Source organism: Melospiza melodia, chromosome 4, assembly GCF_035770615.1.
Source record: "Melospiza melodia melodia isolate bMelMel2 chromosome 4, bMelMel2.pri, whole genome shotgun sequence".
NCBI classification, from domain to species: domain Eukaryota; kingdom Metazoa; phylum Chordata; class Aves; order Passeriformes; family Passerellidae; genus Melospiza; species Melospiza melodia.
The window spans coordinates 11,877,461-11,901,849 of NC_086197.1; the positions used below are offsets into that span (position 1 = coordinate 11,877,461).

At 48.2% G+C, this 24,389-nt stretch overlaps 2 protein-coding genes across 3 annotated transcripts in view; one reads left to right on the top strand and one right to left on the bottom strand.

The window, feature by feature from the left end:
- Positions 1 to 6,087, top strand: part of NINJ2 (ninjurin 2) — a 42,168-nt gene extending 36,081 nt beyond the window's left edge. For both annotated transcript variants that reach the window (XM_063153897.1, XM_063153898.1), the window contains exons 2-4: positions 3,134 to 3,365; positions 4,174 to 4,358; positions 5,016 to 6,087. In XM_063153897.1, the coding sequence (XP_063009967.1) occupies positions 3,134 to 3,365; positions 4,174 to 4,337 (396 nt within the window). In that variant the 3' untranslated portion in view covers positions 4,338 to 4,358; positions 5,016 to 6,087. The remainder of the gene's footprint in view (positions 1 to 3,133; positions 3,366 to 4,173; positions 4,359 to 5,015) is intronic.
- A 4,809-nt stretch (positions 6,088 to 10,896) lies between these two features.
- Positions 10,897 to 24,389, bottom strand: part of B4GALNT3 (beta-1,4-N-acetyl-galactosaminyltransferase 3) — a 43,735-nt gene continuing 30,242 nt past the window's right edge. Inside the window, exons 6-20 of the mRNA XM_063153899.1 lie at positions 23,778 to 23,878; positions 23,297 to 23,364; positions 22,705 to 22,783; positions 22,249 to 22,315; positions 19,965 to 20,108; positions 19,457 to 19,566; positions 18,862 to 18,962; positions 18,158 to 18,234; positions 16,595 to 17,594; positions 15,218 to 15,516; positions 14,235 to 14,388; positions 13,487 to 13,559; positions 12,887 to 13,040; positions 12,195 to 12,321; positions 10,897 to 11,431 (exon numbers count right to left, since the gene is read on the bottom strand). Of these exons, the coding sequence (XP_063009969.1) occupies positions 11,320 to 11,431; positions 12,195 to 12,321; positions 12,887 to 13,040; positions 13,487 to 13,559; positions 14,235 to 14,388; positions 15,218 to 15,516; positions 16,595 to 17,594; positions 18,158 to 18,234; positions 18,862 to 18,962; positions 19,457 to 19,566; positions 19,965 to 20,108; positions 22,249 to 22,315; positions 22,705 to 22,783; positions 23,297 to 23,364; positions 23,778 to 23,878 (2,666 nt within the window). The 3' untranslated portion in view covers positions 10,897 to 11,319. The remainder of the gene's footprint in view (positions 11,432 to 12,194; positions 12,322 to 12,886; positions 13,041 to 13,486; positions 13,560 to 14,234; positions 14,389 to 15,217; positions 15,517 to 16,594; positions 17,595 to 18,157; positions 18,235 to 18,861; positions 18,963 to 19,456; positions 19,567 to 19,964; positions 20,109 to 22,248; positions 22,316 to 22,704; positions 22,784 to 23,296; positions 23,365 to 23,777; positions 23,879 to 24,389) is intronic.

Below are 24,389 nucleotides of genomic sequence, written 5' to 3' on the forward strand. Positions count from 1 at the left end.
CTGTAAGTGGGCAATAGAAATAGAGCCCCCTCTGGGGACAAAAGTGCTGTTTCCAGCAGATGTGCTGGCTCTGCAGCCAGGCTTTCAAGATGGGCTTGGTGTGTGACTGCCAGATCCAGCTCTTTTCTTTACAGAGAAGAAAAGGCAATGATCTCCACTTTCCTAAGGGGAATCCCTTCAAAGTGACTAGAAAGCAATCAGCTCTAACCTGGTGGCATAAATCACTTTGGTGAGCTTCAGGTATGTCCAGTGACTCCACTTAGGGCTCTGTTTGCCAGAAGGGAATCACTGAATCTCTTCAGTGACTCCACATCACCTCCCACAGCTGTCTGGGCAATCCTCCTACAGGGGAACCCAGGTTGCTTGTGAATTAGCTCCTGGGCTGCAGCAATTTATAGGACTGAACTTTAAAGGAAGGAAAAGCAGAAACGGGCTTTGGAAAGCTTTGTGGGCATTCTGGCAGCTCAAAAGAAGTGTCCCAGCCATGCATTCACACCCCACAAACAGTGGTTCATGGGTGACAGTTATGGCACCAACATCCCAAGCAAATCCCTCCTCCAGCATTAACCCAAATGCCAGCTCTCTGAACACTCCTGGTTTGTCTAAGCCTCTCCTTATTTGAGACATCAGGCTTCCATTCTTAGCTGCTGGACTAGATGGAATACTGAGGGCCAAATCCATAAAAACCCTGGATCTCTGTAACTTTTCTCTGCATCATAAGGAGTCATGTGCCATGTGCTGGAGTGTGCCAAGAGAAGGGCCATGAAATTGGTGAAGGAGCCCAAATCTGATGGGGAGTGGCTGAGGGAGCTGGGGCTGCTCAGCCTGGAGAAGAGGAGGCTCAGGAGGGACCTTAAAGCTCTCTACAACTGCCTGAGAGGAGGCTGTAGCCAGCTCTGTGTTTGGGGGTTGCTCATCACAAACCTTCAGCTACCCAGATTCAAGTTTAGTGTCCACCTTCCATCATCCATTATCCTTTTGCAGATCCTTCTGGATCTGCCTGGTCTGACAGAACTTTGAATCCGGAGTCACACCTTTTCCATTGTGAAGATTTTCCAGTTCCAGGTGCTCCACATGGGAGAGAAGCACCTGCCTGTGTTTTCATGTCCCAGATGGGAACATGCCATCACACTCATCCATGAGAGAAAAGTCCATGTCAAAGCTGTCTATTTTCACTGCCTGATCATCTGGGACACAGAGCTCAGGATGTTGCAACTCTGTCCCATTGCACACTCAAGGTAAAGGTACATAAAGGCAGCTCAAAAGAAGGATGTGATTTCATTCAACAAGAGCTCCTGACTTGCTGTATTTTTGTCCACGTAAGCAGCCAGAAACAGATGTCTCAGCCTCCTGGTACCAGTCACTCATTTACCAGCAGCTCTGCCCTGTTTGTACAGCTCCCTTGTTCTCAAACCCTTAACTCATCATTACACAGAGATAAACTATCAATGCTCTGCCTTGTGATGCTGCAAGGAGAGGGCTGATTCTTCAGGAATAAGGAAAACAGCACATGAGAGGGAACAAATTACCAACTCTGCACAATTTGGTATTAGTTCCTCTCTGTTCCAACAGGATCACATGCTTTTAGGCCATCTAAGGGGGAGCAGTCCCTCAAGACAGGTTTTAAAAATGCATTCACAGAACATGATCTTTTGCTGGCCTCCTTTCCTCAAGATGCCTCTATTCGCATACCACACTGTAATATTTAAGTCTCAAACACCTACACACAGCTTTGGAGTTTTTACCAGTTCTTTAGACTTCTACTTCTACTTCCTTCCAGTATCGTTCACCTTCCACCTTCCAGAGCAAGAAATAAAGGCTTTGCAATGGAGCCATGTAACCACAGGACTGTCATTGTCAGAAACTGTAAGAACTAAATGCTTTGAGCTATCATTTAAAAAAACCCCAACCAACCCAAAAGCCCTTTCCTACCCCAAGCTAGCCCCCTGTTAGGGATCACAGTTCACCAATAGTTCAAAACAGACACAGCCTTTCCCACTCACATGTTCATACATGTCTTTGTCACATCAGGGTGACCACTAGACCAGGGCCACAACCCCCTTCCAAAATTCACCCTAATTTCAGCATCACACACACCCCACATACGCTGCTCTCCCAGGATCACTGGCTTTGTTCCTGCCTTCCCAAATCAAAGAAAGCCACTCTTGCCATTGTTTACCAATGATCATTGGTAAACACAACACTCAACCCAAAGGGAAGATCTGCCTCTAATCCCCTCTTAAGTTTGAGTCTTGTCTATGTCCTGAAGGAAGAGAATTTAATATTCCTTGCAAAATCCCTGGCTTTGGGATAATCTACATTATTGTAACTCTGGACAACCTTGTTTTCCACAAATATACCCATATTTTTTTTAGCCTTGCTGAGCTCTTAATCACAGCAAGTATCTTGTGCCTATTAATACTGTTATAGATGGACAATGAGATCATTGGCTCTCACAAAACATAATTATTGTGTGAATATTAAGAAAAGCTTTGGTGATGTACAGCTATGTTATTGTAGTTTAGACGTCCTCTGTTCTCCCCATGGTTCCCTTTCCCCCCTGTATTGTTGCCATTAGACAGCAGGACAACGAGGTAGAAAGAAGGTATGCACATGGGGCAGTTGGGAATGGAAAATCTTGGTGCTTAGGGGATGCAGCAAGACAACACCTGACCTCCAATCCAGTTACAAGAAACCAGTCTCCACTGATAAATGGCACAAAAGAGCTGACTGACAGACTTTTGGAAAGGGCCAGGGCTGGCTGATGCAACCCTCAGGGGTATAAAAGACTGAGCATCCATCTTGAAGATGAACCAGCCATGTGGTGTGCACACAGGCAGTTCCCAGTGCTGAAGCTTTTTCCTTATGTAGTCCTTTGTTGTATTTTTGTTAAGGTTTAATAAACCTTTTTAAATTTTCCAAGTGAGCAGTTGCCTCTCACAAAATCATGAGATTGTATGTACTCATTACCATGAGGCAACTGTGAGGGGACATGTTGGCTACTCTCAACACTTTTAAAACATGCAACTTTGACTCTTTCCCAGGCTTTCTAGATAAACCCCAGGGAGAAGCCAGCATATCCCACTGGACACAGGTGTGTCTGTTGGTTTAGTGATTCCTCCTGTCTCTGCAGGGCATGAATCCTCACCTGCGGGTCAACGGGCCCATGAACATCAACCACTACGCCACCAAGAAGAGCGTGGCAGAGAGCATGCTGGACGTGGCACTCTTCATGGCCAACGTCACCCAGCTCAAGGCTGTGCTGGAGCAGGGCACGTCCTTCCAGTACTACGCCACCCTCATTGTGCTCATCAGCATCTCCCTCTTCTTCCAAGTGATGATTGGGGTTCTCCTGATCATCACGGGTAAGGTGCCCACCAGGGCGTGTGTGCAGGGGCAGGGTGGGGGTGGAAGGGAGAAGCTTCTCCCCCCAAACCATTCCCCTCTGGCTCCATGCAGGGCTGGATGTGGGTGGTAGGGTGGGCAGTGTTACTCAGAATGGTGCGTGGTTTGTTTCTTGTTTGCACGACTCTGAGCACAACTCTTCCTTCACTTTCCCACTGCTGAGCCCCTGTTTCAGGGAAAGAGTGGGGATTTGGCCAAGATGGGCCTCTTGCTGCACCTACTGTTATGTACTCCTTCATGCAGCTCTTGCAGACTCTACATTTTAGCTGTAATTTATATCTTACTTCATCTGGGACTTAATAGAACAATTCTGGCAGAAATATTCCCTATATTTACCTCACATTTAACCAATCCCACAGTTGTCCTAGTGGCCTACAGACAGCACATTAACACCAGCATTGGTTTGCTGGTGCTTGCCCAGCGCTCCATCTGATACAGGAGTTGCTGTATTTCAGTCTCCAACAGATTCCCAGTATTAAAAACCTGCAAAGGTGCTGCATTTTCCTGAATGTCCTACATGGGTTTTTATGGGGGGACAGAGGATTGGAGGCTTTGGAAAACCTGTGACATGTTCCTCTGCTCCAGCCTTCTGTGTCATCCTAGAGCAAGCTGTGGCTCCTGTAGCATTCCTGTGACTACTCCCTCTGCTCAGTGGCCTCAGCACTCAGGGGCACCACGAACATTTACCAGGCAGGGGAGGCTTGCAGGAGATGGGGGACTTGGAGTCAGCCTACAAATCCCTTTCTCTTTTTGCATGGTATTGCACAGCTCGTTTGAACCTGAATGATATTGCAAAGCAACCCCGCCTGAACATACTCAACAACGCTGCCACAGCTCTCATCTTCATCACAGTCATCCTCAACATCTTCATCACAGCCTTCGGGGTGCAGAAGACTGGCCTCTACCCTAGCAGGAATTTTGGACCTTATTAATTCATGGGGCAATGGACTCAGGTAAGAAAGGGTGAGTTCCCATCACTGCAAACCCCTGGGAGGGATCTCAGTCTCAGAAAACATCACTGCAAGGTGATGATGGCAAATTACAAAGCCTTTCCAGAGGCATGTTGCTGTCCCACAAAAACCTGCAGCCACTGAGCAAATTCTCTCAGAGGAGGAGCTCTTCTCACTTGGTCTCTAAAGCAAGAACACCAAACATCCCAGTTGCTGGGATTTATCAGCAGCAAGGGGTTTTTGGAAGGCTGCAGAGCTCATGCTAGATACAAATAGCAGTTATGGATGGGAGCTCATGTTGGGGAAGAAAACTAGGAGTGTTCTGGGAGGAATCCCAAGACAGCAGCACCATCTGAGCAGAAGAAAAGGAATGGGCAAGACACAGAGCTCTTTACAGCAGCCACAGTAGTTTGGCAGGGACTGTTTTAGGCACCTAATGCTCATTTTCAAGGAAGCCCTGTAAGTAAGTTCATCCAAATGGCTGGGTTTCCATGTCATGTCAGTGAGGGAATGACATGTTCACAAATAAAAAGCACTTTAGCTCAAGAAGCAAAATTAATATTTCTTGTTTACACGACCTGCAAAATGTAAACACAGTTTAAATGCAACATACCAGAGGAGTCTGAGGTGACCTCACCAGAGCTTCTTGTCTCCCTGCAGGATCTGAGCAGTGCAGCTCTCCTCCACGTTTCCACTGACCTCAGCAGGATCCATGGATGAATCCAGGAAACTGGGTTAAACTTCAAAACTCTGTGTGTGTCATAGCATATCAGCCCCCTGCTGTAATGCTTTTGCAGTTCTGAGGGGCAGGAACATTGCCTTTCCAAGCTAGAACAAACTTTGCAAGAGAAAACTGCAGCAACAGCAGCAGCAGGTATACATTTTGAAAGTGCAGTTCTGTAAATCTCTTATTTTAGCTGCCTGCTTCACATATTCAATATTGGCTCATCTGGTAGAGAAGACTGAATGATTTACTTTGTAGGCTAAATAAATAAGTCCAGCTCTTTTTTGTCTCAAATGTAAGTTGGTGCCCTTAAAGCAATTCTATCTAATAGTTTACCTCCCAAATGTTGGAATGGATTTCTCTAAAAAAGTTTTCCTAGGAGAATAGAATGGTGTGTGTACATGAAGATAGCTAGAACCAGTTCAAATCTTTTCCTAGTTGTTTAAAATCAAATGTTACATAGTTAAGAAAACAATCAGATATTTCCAGCACTGGGATGTTAACAAGGACAGAAAATAGTTATTGTGGTCTGATGTCATCATCAGTCCCCTATCAGGAATGATGTCAGAATAGCCTGACAATACTTAATGGAAAAAAGAAGATAATAATGAAGATACATTATAATGAAGAAACGTTTTACATAAGGCCACAGCCTAGGCTTATTGCAGCAATGAAAAATTACAGTTGAATAGCTTATTACTTTATTTTAAAAATCACCATTATGATTTATTCTTATCACTAACATAATATAAATGTTTTAAAATGTATTTGGTTTATAATGACAGCTCTGGTAATTTTCTTGTATTAGAACCATTTGTTTCCTTGAGAAAAAAATCCTTTGAATTAATGAGTTTCAAGATTTTGATGAAAGAGTAAAAATTTTCAATCCTAAATTTTTTAACTCTATAGTCATGCTAAAAAATGGTATTTTAATAGCCTTATGTAAGCCTATTTAAATAATTATATGCTCTTTTGATTATTAAATGATTTTTCCACTGTACTGCAGAATCAGAGTTTAATATGGACTTCTTCTTTTGTATACCCTTGCCACCCCTGAGAGAGAAATGCCATGAAAGCATCCTTACATCAGTCTTCAGGAGCTACTGGGAGTGTCTGACTCTTAGAAACAGATACAGGTTTCATTTGTATTTGTCTTTTCATCTGTATTTGTCTCTACAAACCCAAATTTGTGTCAGTCACACACGGTGCTTTTTCTGAGAGGGTGTGAATGATCCTGCCCAGGAACTGGTGGGTAAAGCCAGCAGCAGCTGACACTGACAGTGACTTTTCTGAGCTGAAGGGAAGTTGCATAACAAGGGCAGGATGGAAAATACTAGTTATGTATTTACCAGAAGCTGAAGTGGTAGAGCTGAGCACAGCCTGAGATCTGTCAGGTGAAGCAGGCAGAGACTTGTCCTCCACTTTTCCTTGGGGATGACAGGTCTGGGGTGACCCTGAGTTTGCTGCTCACCTTGGTTTCCTCAGTGTTTGCTTTGACTGGCAGCAGAGAGGGGAGGATGTTTCAGGGAAGCCTGTTATCCTGCCTCCTTTAGGAAAATGCCTCATTCTAGAGGTAGCAGAATGAGCTGTAGGCACAGCAAAACCACAAGCCAAGGGCTGTCAGCCACTGCTGGCTGGGTTGGTGGAAAGGTACAAAATTACATATCCTGCATGCAGACCCCAAACCCCAGGACTCACTGCTTCATGGAGCAGGAGGCACAGCAATTAGTACTGATGGCTGAAGGTAAAAGAGAGGGGAAAATAGAAAAGATTCAGCTGGGAAAGAAGCATGAGGGGAATTTCATGAGCAGATCTTAATTTCATCATTGTTTCAGAGAGCTACTGGATCTGGTATGGCAGCATGTGAGGCCTCATGAGCAGAGAGGGCTCCCTGCCACTCACCCCAGGCAAGCAGAAGGCTGGCAGCACACTGGAATACTCTCCTTCCATCTCCTTCAATATTAACAATTTCTTGTTATAGTGAAATCATACTCATCAGCAACCTTGGCTGCCTTTTCCCCTCTTTGTGTGTGACTCCCATTGCTGCCAAGCTTTTGAGACTCAAAGAAGGCAGAGTTGAAGCGAAGATGGGCCAAAATTGAATTCAAACAAGCAGCTGCTGTGAAAGAGCTGACCTCCCATTTGCAAAGATCTAGGCTCCCACCTGTGGTTTTCTCCAGGAACTGTCCTCTGCTGGCCAGGAGAGCCACTGTGTTTTCCATGTTCTCTTATCACATCACACTCATGCTTTGTTGGAATGTGTATTTGTCCATTGTTTCCACCTTGTTTCACATGATAAACCCATGCAGACAGGAGGAAAACTGTTTTGTTGCCATCCCATTTTTCTAGAGGAGACTGAAGCAGGGCTAAGCTTGCCCCCTGCATCTCCCACCCACCCCTTGCTGCAGAGCTCTTTCTGAGAGTGATCTCTCTGGTACTGCCTGTGCTTTCAGCTAATGAAAACAGAGGAGCACACCTGGATTCCAGTTCCTGCTGCACAGGGATGCAGGTGTAAGTGAACACACAGACAGAAGAGAGCTCTTGTAGGAAGACAATGTATTTATAAAACATGAGGGAGAATCTGAATATCCCCCAGCTCCAACAGAGAGGTGGCCCAGGAGTCATCTTGAAGGCACAGAGCCACTTAAGGCAGGTACAAGTCAGATTTTCAACACAAGGCATCTGTATCTAAAAAAACAATCAACTTCAGACATTTGTAGGCAATGAGGAGAGATGTTCATGCCGGGCAAACATTAAGACAATGATGAAACAAATAGCAATTTTCACACAATACACTTTGCTCAGATTAAACACCAGCCCTTCTTCACTCCCTTGGTGACCTGCAAAGCAAGCCTGAGCACCACACTCCAGTCCTGAGTACACAGCCACATTTGTAGGCAGGGCCACCTCACACTTGGTGGCTCAGACTCCCCAGCCTGGTCACATCCTGCCCTGGAGAAGGTCTCTGCAGCATTGTCCATCATCTCCCCAGCCACAGAGCTTCCGGAGCAGCTCGCTCCTGGCCTGATGCAAGGAAAATCCTCTGCAACTGACTTCCTCCAGCTGTCCAGGCAGGACACAGCCAGGATGCACATGAAGGCCAGAAACTCCAGCACAGCTTCCTAAAAAGATCCTGGTGACAGAAATGTGACCAACTGTTGAGGGGAGTCAGCTTCCTGGGCACGTCCTTTCACTGCATAGCTGAGGGATCTGCTCCTGCTGTGCTTCCTGCTCTCCCCCTCTTTGTGACTCTGTCTGGGGAGAAAAACTGCAGCTGGCTCTGGAAGAGGGGCAGCAGCCTCAGAGTGCAGCCCAGAGCTGCTCCTGCAAGGTCTGGTCTCACCTCCCAGTGAGGTCTCTGAGCACGTGGGCTGAAAGAGTTTTTATTCCCATAGGTTCTCCAAGCTCCTCCATGGAGGCTGCCAGCCCGTGCCAATTAGTATTAATCACATTTACTACTTGCTTGGGTACCAACTGAGTATTCCCACCAGAAGGGAAGAACACTTGGGATGGCAGCTTTGACAGTGGGCAAACTGGCCATTAGGAAAGTGGACTGAAAACCAGGAACTCCTTACACCTCCATCAAGGAGTCTTCACGAGGTAGTTCTGCTTACCACTGGCCTGGCTTACAAGGTGTGAAGGAAGGAGTACAGTCACAGCTGAAAATTGGGGACAAAATCCTCAAATTCTGCTGGCAGTGCTGCACTGAGGGGAGCACCCTACTGTCCAGTCCACTCTTTGCTGATTGTCCTCTGTGGTGGGGAAAACTCATGGCATTTATGCCAAGTGAGTTAACTTCTGCAGGCACCTAATTCTTGCCAGATGGAAGCCAGCTGCTAACTTTAGGTGCTGCAAAGCACATCCATAGCCAGATGTGAAAGCACATGGTACAAATAACTCCTCCTCCCCACGCTTGACTTCCAGGCTGCCCCCAAATCCAGCAGTTCTCCATGTGCAGAACAGGCACCATGGTGTTCCCAGCTGCTGCTGCTACAGCCTGGCCATGTCCAGGCACTTGCCCTCCCCAGAGCCTCTCCCCATTCCAGAGGCATTGCGTGACACAGCCAGCCTGGACAGGCTGTGCAGGCACAGTCCTGGAGCCTGGAAAGCAGCTCACCTACACACTCGAGGAGCTGTGCCTGTGTCTGAGGGAAGCACAGGCTCTGACTTGCACTGGGAGCATGACTGACACTGCACATTCCAGGGAAAAACAGAGCTTATTGCAACATTGCATCACAGGGCTCTGGTCTCCCAAACTCCTATAATACTTCCAAAAAAAAAGAAAAATTTCAAAAAAAGTTTTGACTGTTGTCAGCCTCTTCCCTCTCACACCAACTGCCATGATTTAATTTCTTAGTATCTGTGTGGGTAAAGTATTTCCCCTAAACAGGAAGTATCTGTGTGGGTAAAGTATTTCCCCTAAAAGGCTCCATGGATTCAGAGACACAGCCATCTCCAGCTGCACACTGCACAGCAGAACTTTCTGGTGTCTGGTTGACTTTTTCTAAATCCATCACTCACAAAACCCAGACTGATGCGAACAGATGATCTGACATGATTCCTATCTCACGTGCCAGAACTTGTATGTTCAGTTTTCTACTGCAATAGTGGAACTTGATGGACTTGTCAAGCACCGCAGACACAGTAATAAATGAATGCCTATTCTGAACTGGCATCTACTCCATCAGCAAAGAGCAAAAAAGGTCTAGTACCAGCCACCTTTGCTTGTATTCTGCATACATCCACTACTCCTTCCCAGCAACTCCTCACAGAACTGGGCACCATGAGCACCATCCTATGTCACACTGTCCCCTCAAGCTTGAGCCCTTTTCAGCATGGTATGGGGACACTGAAGCTGCCCTGTAAAGCACTGAGTGAGCTGGGATTTCTGGGTTAAACAGCCTTCTAAAATGGTTACAGGGTAAAAAAATCTTGCATTAACAGTAGTTTTAGGTGATGGGACTTCCCTGTAGCACCAGGCCAGCTGTGGGCTCTCTCCACAGTTCCTCCATCACTGACAGCATGGGTTTGCCCATCCTTTTGTTCACTCAACGCTCTTCTGTGCTCACTGTTTGCCACACCCAGTGCATGTGCCAAGACCTGAGGCCACCTCCTCTGTACCAGCTCCCAGGGCTGCTCCAGAGATGAAGCATCAACAGCTGGGTTGGTTCTCCAACCAAGAAGCCTGCTCTATACTTAAGAGTCAAACTATGACAAGATACAACTGTGAGGCCATAACTTATTAAATTAACTTTTAGATGCTGCATGAATGTACAGGAATCTCAGAGGATTCTGAGAGCAGAAGACACTGTCTCCTCTTCTGACAAATCACAATACTTCAACTAATAAAATATTGCCACTTCTTCCCTGCTAGGGTTTCCCTGATATTGTTAGGACAAACACATGTCTGTCAGATAAGGCTGCAAAGTTCCTCCTGAGATGCTCTGTTAGCTTCTCTGTACAGCCCCTCCACTACCCTCAGGCAGTGGGTCAATAATTTAGGTGGAATTGTAACATCACCCCTGCCAGCTCACCCAGCTACAGGCAAACACGGCTCCTCTAAGGGAAATGTATTCACAACTCCATCCACAGCCCATAATTTGCTGAACACGAGAACAATTTTTCAAAATTACCAAAGTGAAAAGCACAGAGAAACATCTAAGCACCAGCGGCCTAAAGTGCTTATCAGCTCCTCTGCATCCAGATTTCCTTAAACAGCACACGGGCATGTGGGTGCCATACAGATCAGAGAACTTTGGTCTCCTGTCCAAAATAATGGGAACTGGAGAGAAGGCAAAGGAGAGGAAATGGGGACGGTTGTGGTTTCTTTTCTGTTTTTCTTTTCCATTCAAGTTTTGAAAGAGAAGCTGCGTCGCTCTAAACAAACCATTCAAGGCTTAGCTGGGATTTGTGTTTGCTTGGTGCAAGACTCAACAGGAAGCACAGCACCTCTCCCACTGTACCTTCCAGCAGACTGCATGGCAGGAAATTCAGGTGTTTCCCTTGACACCTCTGCCACACACCTTCCCAGCCACACATGGATCCCACGTCTCGCACGCGGCAGCTGACAAGAGAAGCTCCTGCTCCACCAGCCTGACCACCCTTCCCCAGCTGAGCCATGCCATCAGAGAGGTCTCTGGAGGCAGAGGAAGAGTTCGGGCACTCAGCTGCATGCCCCAGTAAAGTGCACATCTGGATGAGATGGTGGACAGAGCTGCCAAACAGCTCTGGGGTTGGAGGCTACACCGGTGTCTTCAGCTGGCGCCGGTTCCACATGCCCCGCTTGGAGTGAAACCAGTGGAAGAAGTTCCTCAGGGAGAGACGCTCCACTTCCAGCCCAGCCTGCAAGATCCTGGCAGACACAAGAGCAGACTTAGGGAAAATTTCATCACAAAGATACTGAGGGACTCAGCTCCAGGAAACTCTTTAAGTTGTGTTGTTGATAAGGACTGCAAGCAAATTGGATAGTCCAGAATAGCTCAGGGGTATCCCGTATCCATAAGCAGGAACTTAATGACACTTTCTGAGTGTTTATGCACCTTAAGTGCAGGACTAGTCAGGAGTGCCTGCATATGCCAAGATAGGTGGAAAGATGGCTGGCAGCACTGGATTGCAGTCAGCTGATAGAAAAGACAGGACAGGGCCCAAACCCTACAACTACAAAGCCAGAGACTCAGGATTTGTGCATCCCTCCTCACAAAATCTTCAGAAATTTTAACTGTGCCTCATAATCTTTAAATGCCTCTCCACCAGATGGTCTTCAAGGCTAAATGTTATATGGGAAATGTGAGGGATCACAATGTACTCTGAGTGCTTGAAGAGGACAAAGTCTTCACAATCACCAGGGCCTGATCTGCAGGAGACCAACCAGCAGTGTGGCTGGAAGGCAGCAGAAAACAGCTCTTCTCTTACTAGTGGCCGAAATGAAGTGTTTTGTGTCTCCTCACCTACTAGGTTTGAGGTCAGGATATGCTCAAAGACTCTCCCTCTGGCCAAGGTTATAGTGGCAGTAGTCATCTCAACCTGCTTAGAACCCCACTCCCATGGTCATTGGTTCTCCAGCATCTGATGGGCTTCCCCTCCTGAGCACCTGAACAATGACAGTGGACACCTACCTGTCGAGGAGCTCCCAGTCCTCTCCTCCCCAGCGGTCCCGAAACTCTTTTGTGTTCATGCCTCCAATTTTGTCCAGGTCAGACTTGTATATGCCCAGGAGACCAAACCCATTCACCTCCCAGTAGCCTGAAGAGAGCACAAAAGAGGCACAGCTTTGTTGGGGTTTTGATGGTCCCATTGATGGTCCCAGCAGAGCTGCTGGAGTGAAACGTCAGCTACTTTAGCACAGTGTTGACACCAGGGAGTAAACTCAGCACCAAGGCAGAGCCAACCATGCCAACCAGCTTTGGGAACAAGAAAGGCTTGTGGACAGAGAGCACGATCTGTCCTGTCAACTTGTTAGCAGGGCCTCTCACATCTCCTGTCTGGCAACACAATTCCTGGATTGTCCCAGCTTCCCAGGGTTGTCCCTTTGCCTAGGTGGCTCAGGATGGCCACCTCTGTCTAAAGGAAATCCTATGCTGTACCACTTTTGTCCCTCCAACTTGGCTTGGTTTCCCTCACCCCTGGTCTACCAGCTCTCCTCAGGACAGGCTGTGCCCCCTCAGAAAAGAGAGATATGGACAGACAGGAACAAAGGATGGTTTTGGAAATACCTCAAGCTCCAGACCCTGACAGTGCCAGAGGAACAACTGTAGAGGAGACAGGCACTTCCCTCTTTCCCCATTTCCCAAAGTCTGAGCCCTCTTACCATCAGGCCATTGTGGGGACATCCCGCAGTGCAGCCTCATGACCATGGGTGCAAAGGCCATCTTGCCTTCTACGCAGTGCTTCCTGATGGAATCGATGACTCCAGCTGGGAAGTGGATGTGCAGGTCACACAGGAAGACAATGCTGTGCGGGTCCTGGAACCAATTGTACCGGTTGGGAAAAAAAATAGGTTGACTTTAAGTAAATATTTATTGAGGTATTGAGGGGCAGGAAGACAGAAATATGGGAGTCAAAATCTCATTGCTGCATCAGAAACTGAGTTCCCAAGGGCTGGGAAAATATCCATTGGCTGATCAATGATGAGTGTGAAATACCTGGCAGAGCCAGGATCACAAAGCTGCTACTGCTGACTTCCCTCCTGTCTGACAGTCCCAGCAGATGGACCAAGAATCAAACAGAGCACAGGTTCCTCAGAATAAAGAGATCCTTACTCTGGAAGGACAGGAAACACACCTACACTTGAACTGGTCTGCTAGGCTATTCCCTTCCCTAAAAAACAGCGCGTTCAGTACCAAAGGCAGTGGCAAGACCAGACACACACCACAAACTGCCCTGCCCACCCAGGGCCCCCCAGACTCACCGTTATGAGGTCTATCCCCGCCTGCAGCCCAGCAGAACGCTCAAAATTCCCTGTCAGCTTCAGGTACCGATAGCTGGGGGTCAGAGGGGAAAGGGAATTTCAGTGGCACAGGAGGCACTGCAGGCAGCACCACACAGCACTGGGCCATGGAGCTGCCCTTGCCCCGTGTACCCTCTGGAGCAGAGGAAACCTTTGCTGGGGGAGTGCACTGCTCCCTGTTCCAGTCTGCCCAGAGAATCTTGCCCCTGAAGAGAGCCTAGCAAAACTCTCCTCAGCTCTAGCCCAGCTCTGTCCTAGGACTAGACCTGGAAACCCCCGGCAGGTAACAGAAATGACCAGCCAAAACTGTTTCAGATCAGAGCAGGGTCATTCCAGCAAACAGAGGTCTCCACGCTCTCTGTCCCACTTAGAGCTTTCTTATAATTTCTGTCCTCCCCCTGCCCCACCACTGAGAGACTTGCTTTCTCTTTTCTCTTGAAATCTTGAAAAAAGAGACAAATTCAATAAATTTAGCTGGAAGACTACACCAGGTATTGCCTTGCACTTTTCTAACAGTGTTCCATGCATATATGTGTATGCACATCATAACAAAAACACATTCTCGTGTACGTGCAGGGTGTGGATGGATGGTGTCTGTGGTGTTCCAGCTGCAGCAGGCTGTGCCTGGTCAACACACAGAGGTTGCCAAATGTGCTATTTGCAGGCTTATGTGTGTGGGTGGCTTTTTGTCACCAAGCAGTAGTCCCACCTGTGCAAGGTAGACCTTTTCAGAGCCTTCTCTACATCCATGTCGTCGCTGCTGTAGTCGGTGATGATGACACTGAAGTGGGGATCCTTGGTGACTCGGAACAGCTCTTCCATGTCAGAGATGAACTGCAGCACCCAGCGTGCCTGGTTCTTCACTGGTTGTATTGTAACAGGGAGAGAATCAAAGCAAACTGATTTAAATGGTGCTGTTTCTTCTCAACAAGCAAGGCTTCTTGCCTTCAGTTAAACCTCAACAACCTTTCAGGGATGATGCAATAGGCCCAGGCTGAAAACCAGGTCCACAGAGCCAAGGAATCAGTGTGGGTTCTTCCCCACCATGTGACAGGGACTTTCTCTGAGCTTACAAGCCACGGCTGCTTGGGCCCTATCACATTTTGAGGGTATTTAACTTGGAGAGAACAGAAATTGGAAGTGACCTATTGTATATGCGGGGTGCCCTGTAGCAGGAAGGAACAATGAATCTGACTCCATGTTCTCAGAAGGCTAATTTATTATTTTATGATACTATATTATATTAAAGAATACTGCACTATACTACACTGCACTATACTACACTAAAGAATACAGAAAGGAAACTTACTAAATGCTAAAAAGATAACAATGAAAACTCATGACTCTTTCCAGAGTCCTGACACAGCTTGGCCCTGATTGGCCAATGAGTCAAAATAATTCACACCAGAAACCAGTGAAACAACCACCTGTGGATAAACAATCTCCAAACACATTCCACATGTGAGCACAACACAGGACAAGCAAATGAGATAAAAGTTGTTTTCCTTTTTCTCTGAGGCTTCTCAGCTTCCCAGAAGACAAATCCTGGGCAGAGGGATTTTTCCAGAGAATGTGAATGTGATATTGACCCAAGATGGTTGAGACTGGCTCAGACCCACTGTCCATGACTGCCCTCATGGGAACCATCCACTGTGCTACCCCTCAACATCCTGGGAAGGCAGCTCCCCTTACCTGGCACCACGAAGTGAACCACAGCCTGGTGGTTCCAGGAAAACCCCTGGGGCCAGCACAGCTCCGGCTCATTCGCCGCGGCCATCAGGCGCCGCCGGCGGCCCCACACCAGGTTCCTCATCCTCCTCTCATCCTCCTCGTGGCTGCTGCTGCCCTGCCAGCCGCGGGCAAAGACGTACTCGGAGAGGCGGACGCGGCGCCGGCCCTGCTCCAGCAGCTCCAGCTCCAGCAGGTAGCGGCTGCCCCGCATGCGGTCCTGCCGCTTCTCCACGTTCACGATGCGCTGCAGCTGGAAGCGCCTGCAGGGACACAGCTGCTGTGGGCACAACCTGGCCCTGTCCCTCCCCCAGCCCTGCTGGGCTCCTTCCTTCGGGCCAGCACAAGCCTTTCTGTCCCCAGCTCCCCCCCTGCTTTGCTGCGCCGCTTCCAAAGTTCCATGGGAATGTTTAGCACCTGTTTCTCCTAAATCCACAAGAGTGTGGGATTAGACCTGGGATTCCGGCCAAGAGAAATGAAATAAAGGTGACACAGAAAATAACAAATGTGTCTGAATGATTGTGTAGGGCTGGTAATAGCGAGTGTATTCAACACCACCTACAAGGATTTTGGCACCAGGAGCATGTTTGGGCTGCTGAAACTGGCTCATGACACCTTATCAAACAGGAATATGGAGTAGGACTGAGCAATCATACAGTAAAAACTGGCAGGGCTGTAGATTCAGAATGGCCAAAACTGGATGAAATGCCAGGTCATGCCCTTTCAGATCATTACAAGAGTTTCTGCTATAAACCAGATGCTTGTGAGTTAAAATTCCTGAGAAAATCTTGTGTGTGCTGGTCAGTTACACCTGGCTGTGACTGGTGTGACCCTGAAAATGCAAATGTGATCTTAACATTTAACATTAGGCCTAGTTCCAGCAGGGATTAGAAGCTAATAACACCCATTCCATAAAACATCCAGGATATTGGTCACTTATGTATGGGAAAATTAACACCAACTGAAACCAGAAAAGACTGGTTAAAAACATTATAAAAATTAAGGCCAGCCCAACAGAAGGCTGAGGAGTTAGACTGTTTAGTTTATGGAGGCTAGAGGAAGTGTGTCTGTTTGCCAGAAGGGATGGTAAGTCTTGAGAAGAAAAAAATCATACCAAGACCATGTAACAAAAGAGTACCAGCAAAAGCTGGTATCATTTCTCAGGAATAAGAAGTGTGCCTAAAGTTCAGTGCTTTACACAGATTCCTTGCCTGAAATCTTATTTACCACATCTAGTTCATCCTCTGATTCTCACCAGTTACTCACATAACAGGTATTCCCCATGCAGCATGGTAAGCCAGCTCTGGGACAGTGCCCCTTGGTTTTCTCACTGCACCTTACCCTTTACTCCTCTGGTTGAGCTTCCTCAGGAAGACACGCGTGACTTCCAGGGCCTCCCTTTCTCTTAGCAGCAAATTTCCTGAGGTGTTGCACTTGAGGTCAATCCAGTCTGTGCGCAGCATATGGAAGTCCAGGTTGTTCATGCTGAAGGTCTGCTCCCAGTTCACTGCCTGGTCAAACACTGGTACGTAATCAAAATCCTCCTCATCTTCCTCGTCTGGCTCCCCATCCACCTCTTCCTCCTCTGCTGCTCCTCCAGACTTGTCTTTCAAAGGAGATGCCACCTGTGCCTCTCCTTCACCGACATCCCCATCGCTGGCCACCTTCTGCTCAGCAATGTAGGACTGCACCTGGCTCAGCCACTGCGGCAGCCCGGGCTGCTGGCTGGGGCTGGCAGCACTCACTGCCTGTCTCCCAGCTCTGCCAGAGACTGGGATTCCTTTCCCAGCTGGCATGGTGCCTCCTGGCTGCAGCCTGTCCTTTGTGGTGCTGAGGTCTCCTCGAGGTCCTACCCTGCTGGGAATTGTGACCCCTGAGTCCCTGGGGTGGCCAAGAGACTGCTGCCTTTGAGACACAGTCGTAGAAGGAGGGACTGTCCTTCTGACAGGCACTCTCCCCTGGATGGCCCTGGCATGCTGCAGAGGGCTCCTGGAATTGTCTTTGACTCCAGCTTTCACACGGGGTCTCTTTGTTACAGGGTTTCCCTCTAGGCCAGGCAGGCTGAGGCTTTGGTTGGTAGAGGCCAGCATGGCTGATTTGATACCAGACCTTTTTGTCCTCCTCCTCCTTATCTCCTCTCCTGCATCGTTCCCCGTGACCGCGAGGAGTCGGCGGTGCTCCCGGAGGGAATAGTCCTGGTGGATGTTGTCACTGCCCAGCACACTGCTGGGGACATTGCCTGCTGGCCCTGCCCTCCCTGTGCCAGCCTGCTCAGGGGCATTGGTGCTCTCCACATCCTGCTCCTCGTACTGCAGCTCATCCACGTTCCCCTCCTGGGAGCCTGCGGGATGAATCAAAGTTACACCTCTGGCATCCTCCCGCTGCCTTCCCTGCCCTGCCCAGGCATCCACCAGGCAAGGGGGCAGCTTCTTCTCTCCTGCCTCCTCTCAGTGTTGTCTCTCCTGCCCAGAGGGACAGGGATGCTCTCCCATGTTGGAGCCATGCTCAGCCTCCTCAGCACTCACCACTGCCAAAGGCTGTGGAGCTGTCTGGCTTTGCCCTCAGCTCTGCAGGGCAGGTGTGACCACAGGCTGCCACACTGCACACCCCTGGCTGTGTTATTCCAGCCCATGGTTTTGCTAGAATTGCCCCTCAGCTAAGCTGCGGGCCTGAGAGCTGTCATGTTGTCTACTGCAGCCCCACTGTTTGGTGAGGTCCCAACTTGCCCTTAAGGGAAGTAAAAGTGGCAGCAAAAGTCTCCTCCCAGACACAGCAATCTGGCATGGAAAGGCTGAGACTTCTCTGGCATGGAAAGTCAACAGCTTCCTTCAGCTGGTGCTGCAAGACCACACACAAAAGTGACAGATAAAAGGATCCCCTGGGTTCTGAGATCAGGGCTCCTACCTGGCTGCTCTGTCCTTTCTCCAGAATCCAGGCTCTTCTCTGGCCGATCCATTTTCATATACTTGTAAAACCCAAATCTGCAGAGAGAAGAGCAAAACACAAGTTTGATGAATGTTACTTTGCCCTTTCCTTCCTGGAAGAAGGAAAAAGATTCTGAGCAGGGGGGTCATAATCAGCTATCTTACTGGGAAAGTGACCCTCTATCCTGCAAAAAAGTTCTCCTGGATGGCTGGGAGTCCTTGCACAAGATGTCTGATTGTTGCAGTAGGGAACATGCAACAAGTAGCAGCTCCCTTGTGGGGCCACCACTGGGATCTGAGCACCAGTGAAGATGAGAGACATGCATTTCTTCCCCCAGAGAAAGGCCTGGTGGTGGCCATAGTTTGGCTTTCACAGTGACAGCTATCAGGAGGCTCCAGCCACTTGCAGGCCAAGCTTGCTGGGAATACACTGCCTGATGTAAGAGAACAAGCATGCTCTGACTCAGCTACTGGGCTAACAGTGCAAGAAAAGCACTGGTAGTTTCCCCTTGAGACCTAAACATATTTTCACTTAAGTTATCAAAAGAAACTATAAATGCTTTAATGTTTTGCAAGACATAAGGGATCTTTAAGAATTAAGAAGTGAGCATGAAATTCCACACCAATTCCAGCCTTCAAGCTTCTCCCCACCCTGCAAGTAACTCCAAATTCACAGCATGCTACCTTTCCAAATAATAAGGGTTTTCCTGGTAGAAGCATTTGTTGTCTTTCTCCATGTGGCTCAGGCGGGTGTAATCATTTGGGTAAACAAAGGATAGATGAACCTGTGAAGAGGAGAAAAAGACAAAGTGAAACTCTCCTAAATGCCAGGCATTCAGCCACAAGGTGACCCAGACATAGCTGCAGGATAACCAGCAGGAGTTGCTCACTCTTTCCCTGTCCAGGAGCAGGCTGTGAGAATGGAAGACAGAAGGAAGCATGCTGAGATATATGTATGTATGTATGTATGTATGTGCCTTTTATCCTCTCCCTCAGCATCTGCCCACCTCTCTAACTGTGAGCTCAAGTCCTACAACAGAGTGAGAACTAACTGGGGGAGAAGTGGCCAAGTCCTCCTGAAGAGATGCCCATGGCTTTAGTAATCCACACACACTACAGTCCCCTCCATGGAGAATGAAAGCCTCAGCCACTGTGAGATTCCCTGCAAAGGCAGGGCGGCCTTTGGCTAACACGGGGCCTCTTGCCCCATGGCTATTGGGATTTCTTCTTCCTCCTTGTGTGTCCCTGGGCAAAAATCAAGTTAAGAAGTCCAACTTACAAACTGGAGGCCCTGGTAGCGCTGCAGAGGAAATCCATTCACCAGGTAGCTGGGCTTGTAGGGGCAGTCGGGCAGGGCCCGGCGCACGCGGGACTTGCTGAGCAGAGGCACTGCAGGCAAGGAACACACAGGCAAGGGCTGCAGGAGGAGCCCTGCTGCAACCACCCACCAGCTCAGCTACTTCTGTCCCTGGGTTCTATTTAGCCATGTGAAATATTAAGGGATAGATTAAACAAATCTTCTTGCACAGCTCAGCTCTTTACATTCCTTTAAGACGCTCACACAAAAATATGCTTGAGGATGTGGTTTGAGCTGGACACCAAGAAAGAGGAGCTGGATTTAGTCTGTGCTTTGTCTCCTACTCTGACTGATATTGTAGCTGTCCCACTCTTTTACACCAGGAATAAAAAAGCATGGCCTGGATAACTGCAGTGCAGGAGGACAATCCTTCCCAGCTGTGCTCCTGCACAGGCTGCAGTTACTCCCTCAGCTGCTTTCCAAGTCTCACCTTCATAAAGAGTGTCCCGGGGGTCAGGCTTCAGCATGTCAGCTGGGTGTACCCTGCTGCCAGTGCTGCCAGCAGCCCAGCTCCTGCCAGTGGCCAGCGTCTGCGGGATGTGCCCAACCTCATCCATCTTCAGAAGCGTCTCATCTGGAGACCAGAGAGAGAACACAAGGGGGAGACAGGGGCTAACTTGCTCCTTGTCCAAAAAACCACCTCTCTACAGTGCCAGCCCTTTCCAAATGGCATTGCATCCCTGGCACCAATGCTGTTTCTGGCACAGGCAAAGGAAAGGCTCTGACCCAGAAATCTGGATATAGAGAAGCTGTGGGGTGGGAACACGGCTTTCACTGAAAGCAAACACACACAGGGATGAGGAGTGGATGAAAATGACCTCCTGCCTTGGATACACCATCACTGAACAGGCTCCATGCTGGCAGGAACTCTGTATTGTTAGTATTAAGTTTCTTTTCAAAGGAGATGAAGAGAGATGAATGGAAGGAGAAACCTGAGGGGCAAAGGAAGGACCTTCAGTGGAGGAGGAGGATGTTACTCTGTGGAGAGTTTAGTTCAGGCATGGCTTGAAGAAAAAGGCCATGAAGCCATGAAATTGAGAGAAAAGTAACAGGTAGCTGGGAAGCAGTTCCCAGCCTGACTTCTATAAACAATTAGACTCTTTCAGGCATCATTGTATAAACAATAAAGTTCTCAGGCAGTCTTCTCATAACAAGTGTAACACTCTCTCTGGGAAAAGATGGCACCCTGAGAACAGATGTGGAAGTTTTGGGAACCGTTCGTATCACAGTGAGAACACTGGTTTTGTTTTGTGTAAACAATCAACGGTGTAGTAAAACAAAAGGTGTGGTTAGAGTTTTCTCTGTTAGCCGATCATAAACCTGTATTTCGGAATATGCATGAAGTTCGTTAACACTATTATTTAAGCTGACTGATCGATCAATAAATCGAGTTCGATGCATCAAAGGATTGGTCGTTCTCCCCTCACTTCAACATTACTCCAGAAAGGGAATGAAGCCCCAAAGAAAGCCAAGAACAACAGGCAGCTCAAACTCAAAACTGGGTATTGGTTACATTTTTCCTTGGGTGCTGCTGTCACAGGGCTTCATGTCTCCGTGGATCTTACTCTAAAATGAGGGGAACTGAATAAATATCCATGAAGTTTGAAAAGCAACATCCTGCCAAGGGCACTGGTGTGCAGCTTTGGGGTACTGAACTACATGGAACCCCAGAAAGAATGGGATGTCATGTAATACAGCCAAAGGCTAATATGAATGAGGGAAAAAACTATGGGAGAGGGCAACAGATAAAAATGAGACTGCAGCACTGCACCTAGAAGTGAAGAGATCTTCTGGAATGTCAGCCTTCTATTATACTGGTAGTTAGTAAGAAGAAAAGAGCAGAAGAAAAAAGGACGAAGATGGAAGACCAAATGGAAAGCCTAGTCCTAGCCACAAGGGAGGTTTCAGAAAATACAGCAGCAGGTTGTGATCTAAGACACAGCAAACAGATGCCTTGATTACATCAGGGAGTCTTCCATGCACAAAAGGGCTGGTATGAAAAAAAGCCCAGAAATGTTGGGAGACAACAGCAGTAGACATGGAAAGGGGGAATGCTGGCAGAGGAAAGTGATGATGACAAAGCTGGGTAAGGGTAAACAGGACTAAGGAGCTTCTTAACTGATAACACCATCACTTGATGTGCTAAGAAGGGTTTACAAAACAGGAGGGACTGGACTGATGTGTTTGCAGCAATCCAGCACCAACTGAAAGAGACCTGAGGCTGGGCCAGAAGAAAGCAGCATCCCCCATCCTTGCCAGTGTATCCTGTTGTGTTCAGGACCCAGAATGAAATCCCCTGAAGTGCCAGAGCAGCCCCTTCTCCCTGGTTGTGTCCAGCTGGCAGTACATCCCCACAGCTCCCATGTTTTGGGACTCGTGTTCCCCCTGGCTCTCAGCAAGCAATCTCCATCCTGTGTTACTCCCAATCCTCAACACTTCTCACCTTTGCAGACTCTGCTCTCTGCCCTTCCTCACTAGCTCTAGACTTCCCTGAAAAAATGCTCCAATCTTACTTCTGATTCTCCCATGTTTCTTAATGAGTCACACTCTTGTCCAGAAATCTTTCTCCTGAACTGTCCCCACCTTTTTCTCCCAATGATGTGTATGCCTGGTATTTTCCTGGCTAGACAATGATTCATGGTGAAACACTGGATGCTGATACATTTAGGAAGAATGGGGAGGTGCTTGGGAAAACTTGTGATGAAGATACTTACTAGCAAAAAGGGAGAGATATTGGGAGTCAATGACTTTGAACTTTGCTTCTGGATCATTCAGTCTCCACTGGAATAGAGAAACACGTTAAAATGAAGTACCTATGGAGTTAACCAAGACTGAACAAAAGGAACACACAACCCCTACTAGGACTGAATTCAACCAGCAGCAAAAGACTGGGAATGAGCAGAGATCCCCCAGGACACATCCAACCAGGAAAGGCCAAAAAGCTTCAAGAGACACCAGAGAAGGCAGATCTATCCCAAATAAGCAGAGGAAGGGGTCCTGACACATGGCCAGGACTATCTCACACCGAAGTAGGTAAGGGCTCTGGGAGGGATGAGCCACATCTCATGCAATGAGGAGCTGAGGCCAGGGAAAGGAGGGAAATGGTTACAAATATCACTCCTGAGCTCTGTGGGGACACATATAGGGGACCACCATTTCCACAGACTCACTGCTACTTCCACATGGTCTGTTCCTCTGTCATCCTGCTTGTGCAGCACCTCAAAGTAGTACCTGCCCTCTGCTGACAACCTGCCAAGAACAAGGTGTCTGTCACCAGGAGCATTAAGGAACATTTCTTAGCTTGTCAGCAGACAATGAGTGCAGAGCAACCACACCCCTGAAACAACCTAATTCTCAGGGTAGGCGGGGTTAGTGCTGCCAAGAAAATTTAGATCCTGCCAGTGAGATAGCCAGCTTCACCTATGCACCTGGAGCACTCCAGATCCTTCCCAGTTAATTCTGAATAACTCCCTCTCAGTGTGGCCTGCTGGGTTTTGGCCTCTAGGAAACCTGGAGACAGGAAGCTTGGGATACAGTTCATATAGGGGAGCCTGGATGTGCTGGTGGTTGATTGCTGCAGGGAAGAAAATCTCAGTGTTGCATTCCTGCAGTAAATCAGCCAGGCTTTGGCAATACCCCAGAGTAATCCCTTTCTCTATATTGCGAAACTCCTCAGGGCAAGCCTGAGTGCTTTTCCCTTATCCTTGTGATTTCCTGGTCATGTGCAGAGCTGGCTGGAACTGGGGGACTTTGCTCACTCACCTCACCATGTTTGACTTCTGGCTGTGAAATTTCCCAAACTCTCCTGGTGCCGTCCACTCCTTCCCTGTCTGTGAAGAGATGGAAGATGGCTCTAGTTAATACGAGTTTCTTCCCTTGTTACTGCACTGACAATGATAAAAAAGGAAAATTTAACTCCCTCTTCCCTCCAATTCCTCAAAAAAGGAAAATTTAACTCCCTCTTCCCTCCAATTCCTCCTGGTAAATCATCTGTGAAATTCATCACCTGTGGACAGATTTAAGTCCCCTAATTGTGAACAAGGGACTCCCAATAGCACTACCAAGAGGTAAATGGCTTAAGGTATCACATGTCATACCCCATCTGGCATCTGTGCTGATGCTGTCTGTGGTTGGGCAGGGAAAGAAACCCGGGTAGTCCAAGGAAGCAGCAAGTCAGGAAGGTCTCTGTTCCCACAGGAACATGAAAGCCTCGAGGGGAGAAGCCATGCAGCAGGCACTGTACCTTGCCTACGCTGGCCAACAGCTGCACACCAGAGGGCTTTTCATCTGCACTCAGCCAGAACTCAGCGTTGTCATCTGCAGCAATGGCAAACTGAAACTCCCCTGTCGAGAGATGCAGGGAGTAAGTAGGGCTTTGGGGTAAGGGCTTGTGCACAGAACAGATCCTGCTCCTCTAAAATGCTCTCTTTACCCTTTTTCCTGGTGAGACCATCCTTCCCTTTTGATATTATCACCTTCCTGCCTTTGAACATCTCTGCTAACTCTGCTGTGACTGAAAACAAACTTCACAGATGTCACTGGTTCAGTGTCCCCCCCGCACTGGCTTCACCTGACATCTAACCTGGAAAGATAAGAAATCTATGCAAAGCCTCCCCTGACATCCCTTTTGCTTCCAGAGCAAAGTTTTGTGTGAGATGCAGTGTTTGGGTGGAGGAATGAGCCACAGAGGGAGACAGAGGTGCCTGAGGTTCACCCTTTGTCCAGGGTCACAGGGATGGCAGCTGCAGGCCAGTGACAGAGGCTGATGCCAGCAGGCTGCTCGGGGCAGAGGCATGCAGCTGGGGGACACAGATGTCACTGCTGTCAGATGGCATTCATGGCAAGCACAAGGGAC